The following is a 5,188-nucleotide window of genomic DNA, read 5'->3' as shown; positions in this document are numbered from 1 at the left end:
CTGGCAGGGATTGTAGGTGGGGGGACTGAATGTACAGCGCTCTCTCCACCTTCAATACCACGACTGAGGTGCCCTTGAGCAAGGTACCGAACCCCCAACTGCTCCCCGGGCGCCGCAGCAAAAATGGCTGCCCACTGCTCTGGGTGTGTGTGTGTTCACTGCTGTGTGTGTGCACTTTGGATGGGTTAAATGCAGAGCACTAATTCCGAGTATGGGTTACCATACTTGGCCACATGTCACTTTCACTTTCGATTTATTCTGGAGGGCAAGGGCAATGACTGTAACATCGAGCGTATATTGCAGTATTAAACACGTATTTATACCGATTTCATCAGGCTCCGAAAATTCTTCAGAAAGAACACAAAGAATGGCCTTCTCAGCTGCCTTAGTTGCAACTCTTGCGTCATCAGAACAGGGCGTTTAACGCACCACCGTTTCCGTTTAAAACACGTTTTGAACCGTTTTGTCGGGCTGAACACAGCCCTGATCTCACCATCATCCAGTCTGTCTGTGATTACATGAAGAAACAGAACAAACCGAGACAGACTAAATCCAGAAGAACACTTGAAGAAACACCTGCAAAGCTCCCTGAAAAACGATGGATCTTGTTTACTAGACAGGCGCTTTAACCAACTAAGCACCACTAACATAACCGGAAAAATACGGTTCTTAAAGAGTGTGACAGTGTGCACATTTTGAATAATTAGTGGTTGATTTAGTAATACCTCCTCGTTTGGTCATTTATTAATTTAGCACACACCACTTTCTCTCTGTTTGGCGTTATTTTAACTTCATATTCTTACATAACCCAAACTTGACTACTATACTATTCCACTGTAATATGCGGTTAACGTGAAGAATAATAGAATACGTGGAAATACGTGGATTCCCATTTTCCAAGTGAGATCATTCCCATTTTCCAAGTGAGATCATTCCCATTTTCCAAGTGAGATCATTCCCATTCTCTGGGTGGGTGGGAAGCGATGTTCGCGTCGCGCGGCGATGACTTCAGACCCGGAAGTGGGCGCCAAGCACGCGTGTTCCCTGCAGCTGTGAAGCAGACAGAAGTTCGGGTTGATGCTCGTAAGTTCAACTCTGCTCTCACGTACATGTTTAAAAACTGCTATAATATCACTCCAGTGACCACTGTTTTTCTCGATAGCTGTATTTATTCGGGATACTGAACATAGTTGCCTGTATTAGTGTTATTGCTAATACATTTCTGAAAACAAGTGGGCAGTGTTATGCTTGTGTATGATAATATTGATTCACAGACTTTAGCTGACAACATTGACAATTTCAGCTTTTAAAAGAGCCTGAGGATGTCTCGTGGATACTGTCTGTCAGTGTTTGTTTCCGCCCTCTTGAATAGCTGTTCGCCTGCAGTGGTCCGCGGATGGATGGATGCTGAAGATGATGGGCAGGTTGTGTTTTGCTCATAAGACTGCTCTGGCCCCTATGGTGCGGGTGGGCACTCTGCCCATGAGACTGCTGGCTCTGGACTATGGAGCAGATATTGTGTACTGTGAGGTGAGGATGGACATTTACACTCATACATGTCACATTTCAGTCCATCTGAATGCCATGCACTTGCTTTGAAATATACTAAATGTTAACTTGGGCTCATGGCCCTTGTGTATTTCAGGAGCTGATTGACATCAAAATGGCCCAGTGTGAGAGAGTGGTAAATGGTACGTCAGTTTCTGCCGATTATATTATATATCTGAGCACGCTGTTATATAACATACAGGCAAAATTGGATGACTTTAAACTTTCAGTCTGTTGAAATAATCTGTAAGTGATGCGAAATAGGACCAACTTGCATGTTAATAAACCTTCATGTGTGTCTTCAGATGTTTTGGAGACAGTGGATTTTGTTGCTCCAGATGAGCGTGTGATGTTTCGCACCTGCAGTAAAGAGAAGGGCCGCGTGGTCTTTCAGATGGTCAGTATGAGAGCGTCCTGAACATTCATTCACTCATTCATTTATGGCATGGTAAGATTTATATTCATGCGACTGAGTTATGTGCAGTGTTTAATACATCTGGGCATCTCTGATTGAGTGAATGCCATGTCAGTAGCTTACTTTCTAAACAATAAGTGAGTTTGAGTTCTATGATTATTCAGTTTAAAACCCAGTCTGATTCTGTTCAGGGGACGGCTGATCCGGAGAGAGCGCTGGTTGTGGCTAAGCTTGTGTGAGTTGGATGTATGCATTGTAGATCATGTGTTACCTGTTGTTTTTCTCAAACAGCAGCTCTATAGTAAGTTAATTCGCATTTAAACTTATGTTTAACGTGTCTGTGTTATCCTGAACAGGGAAAATGATGTGGCGGCTGTTGATGTGAATATGGGCTGTCCCAAAGAATACTCTACAAAGGTACAGATTTGGCTCAGTGTCAAAAAAGACGACGCTGACAATCCGTAAAATCATGAAAATAAACATATTTTAGAACATACAATAGAAATAAACAGTATGTTTTGAATCTGAATACCAGAGTAGCATCGATCTAAAATAAAGAAGAAATGCTCTTCATTCTACTACAAAGACATTCTAGAATTCATGTTAAGCTTTCAATTGAACTTGTCATAATGGTAACTTGTTAAAAAAAAAAAAAAAGAGAGAAAAATGATTGCATTAGTAGTGTAGGATTATAAATTACTTTTATTATTATTATTATTATTATTATAGTTCTGCTGCTGTTTTTTATACATTTTCCATTCATTTCACATAGGGAGGAATGGGTTCAGCTCTTCTCTCTGACCCTGAAAAAATTGAAGCTGTAAGTTTTCTTAGTTTTTTTTACCCCCTATATCAGTTTGATTAGAATAAGTATTATAAAGCCTTTTCTTTTTCACTCTTTATTTACTTAAAGGGATAGTTCACCCAAAAATGAGAATTTTATGTTTATCTGCTTACCCCCAGGGCATCCAAGATGTAGGTGACTTTGTTTCTTCAGTAGAACACATATGATGATTTTAAGTCCAACCGTTGCAGTCTATCAGTCGTATAATGCATGGCAATGGTAACAAAATCTGTGAGAGTAAAAAAAACATTCACAGACAAATCCAAATTAAACCCTGCGGCTCGTGATGACACATTGATGTCCTAAGACATGTAACGATCGGTTTGTGCGAGAAACCGAACAGTATATTATATAATTCTTTACCTCTAATACACCACTATGTCCAACTGTCTTTGGGCGCGCGGACGGCATCCGGTGCGCGAGGTGTGTACACGCTCTGGCGTAGTTTACGCAAGCACCAGAAGTGATCTCTCGCGCGTATACGTCACTCATTGTTTACACAGTGCACACGGATGCCGTGCGCGCGCTCAAAGCAGTTGGACATAGTGGTGTATTAGAGGTAAAAAATTATATAAATACTGTTCGGTTTCTGGCACAAACCGATCGTTTCGTGTCTTAGGACATCAGTGTGTCATCACGAGCCGCAGGGTTTAATTTGGATTTGTCTGTGCATGTTTTTTTTACTCTCATAGATTTTGTTACCATTGCCATGCATTATACGACTGATAGACTGCAACGGTTGGAGTTAAAAATCATCATATGTGTTCTACTGAAGAAACAAAGTCACCTACATCTTGGATGCCCTGGGGGTAAGCAGATAAACATCACATTTTCATTTTTGGGTGAACTATCCCTTTTACCACTTCTCTCTTGTAGATTCTAAGCACTCTTGTGAATGGAATTTCAAAACCTGTTACATGTAAAATCAGAATCCTTTCTACAGTAAGTGACATTTTTCTGTGTATTTGTTTCAAGTAATTCATTACTTTGTGTAATATTTTGAATGATTAAAAATACTTAATAAACCCTGATATGAATCAGTCCTTACTGTTCCTAGTAACTAATGGATAATTTCACCTAATGCGCTCTCAGCTTGAGGACACGGTGAATTTGGTGAAGAGAATTGAAAAAACAGGAGTGGCAGCCATAGCGGTGCACGGCAGGTAAGACGTTTTCTTTAAACATGTGGTTATGGATTGATTCTTGTTTTAAAGAACATATTTATATTGTGTTGTCAGGATGAAAGAAGAGCGGCCGCGGCATCCAGTCCACTGTGATTATATCCAGGCTGTGGCTGAGAGTGTGTCCATACCTGTCATTGCCAAGTCAGTCTGCATCTTACATTACATTTATCCTGCATTTACATATTTGTATCTGTGCAATGGAAACTGTCAATTTGACATTTAAATATGCAGTACAGTTGGTATTGTTGGTTAATGACAGCTTTGTGTTTTTATTATTTTACACTTTTTTTTTTTTCTTCTGTTGGTTTGTGATTAGCGGAGGCTCTTCAGACATAGTGAAGACATTCGAGGACATTGAGAAGTTTCGAGCTGCTGCAGGAGCGTCGTCTGTCATGCTGGCTCGGGCCGCCATGTGGAACCCCTCCATCTTCCGCCAGCAGGGGGCGCTGTCTGTGGAGGAGGTGATGGAGGACTACATCAGATATGTGAGTGACACAACAGCTGCTTATTTCATTAGGTCAGGCATGAATTATGGAAACAATTAGTACAAAAATCATAAATAATATCTATTTTGTACAAGGATAATAAACTATCTAACTGTAACATCATAAAAATAAAATTGTATGATTATTAGAATGTATGATTAAAAATATATATGTATATTTAAAGGGGCCATATGATGCAATTTCAAGTTTTCCTTTCTCTTTGGAGTGTTACAAGCTGATTGTGCATAGATAAGATCCCTGAAGTTGCAAAGACTAAAGTCTCAAAACCAAAGAGATATACTTTATCAAAGTTAAGACTCTACTACGCCCCCCTAAAACGGCTCGTTCTAACACACCCCCACATATCTACCTCACTATGTGGAAATATTTGCATAATGCCACCCAAATGTGCACGCAAAGAAAGAAGGTGTGGTTTCAGTAACCGCAGTTAGTGTTGAAGCAGCATGTCAGGGAGACGCTGTGTGTTTCTAGGCGAAAGCAAAAGCACTTTATTTGGCCTTCCGAAAGTAGATGCATTTAGGAATCTTTAAGATTACTTACAACAGAACAGCAATGCATTTTATGGACGACCGTTTCGTGAACCTAGGAGAGGATGTAATTCTGACTTTGCTATGACAATCTGGCGCGTCTTAATCAGCTACTGTTTTGTTATTATTTTAAGTATTTGCTATTGACTGTTCAAATGCGGAGT

General features: G+C 40.2%; 1 protein-coding gene across 1 annotated transcript in view; it reads left to right on the top strand.

Moving 5' to 3' along the window:
• Positions 1-852: 852 nt before the first annotated feature.
• dus2 (dihydrouridine synthase 2) overlaps positions 853-5,188 on the top strand; it is a 6,347-nt gene continuing 2,011 nt past the window's right edge. The window contains exons 1-11 of the mRNA XM_016238554.1: positions 853-1,083; positions 1,373-1,530; positions 1,646-1,691; positions 1,854-1,945; positions 2,155-2,198; positions 2,320-2,380; positions 2,736-2,783; positions 3,684-3,749; positions 3,900-3,970; positions 4,046-4,132; positions 4,308-4,480. Coding sequence (XP_016094040.1) covers positions 984-1,083; positions 1,373-1,530; positions 1,646-1,691; positions 1,854-1,945; positions 2,155-2,198; positions 2,320-2,380; positions 2,736-2,783; positions 3,684-3,749; positions 3,900-3,970; positions 4,046-4,132; positions 4,308-4,480 — 946 coding nt within the window. The 5' untranslated portion in view covers positions 853-983. The remainder of the gene's footprint in view (positions 1,084-1,372; positions 1,531-1,645; positions 1,692-1,853; positions 1,946-2,154; positions 2,199-2,319; positions 2,381-2,735; positions 2,784-3,683; positions 3,750-3,899; positions 3,971-4,045; positions 4,133-4,307; positions 4,481-5,188) is intronic.

This window comes from Sinocyclocheilus grahami, unplaced genomic scaffold (genome assembly GCF_001515645.1).
Source record: "Sinocyclocheilus grahami isolate Dianchi unplaced genomic scaffold, SAMN03320097.WGS_v1.1 scaffold543.1, whole genome shotgun sequence".
Classification (NCBI taxonomy): domain Eukaryota; kingdom Metazoa; phylum Chordata; class Actinopteri; order Cypriniformes; family Cyprinidae; genus Sinocyclocheilus; species Sinocyclocheilus grahami.
Note: the sequence above shows the minus strand (reverse complement) of the source record. Positions and strands in the feature narration are given on the sequence as shown.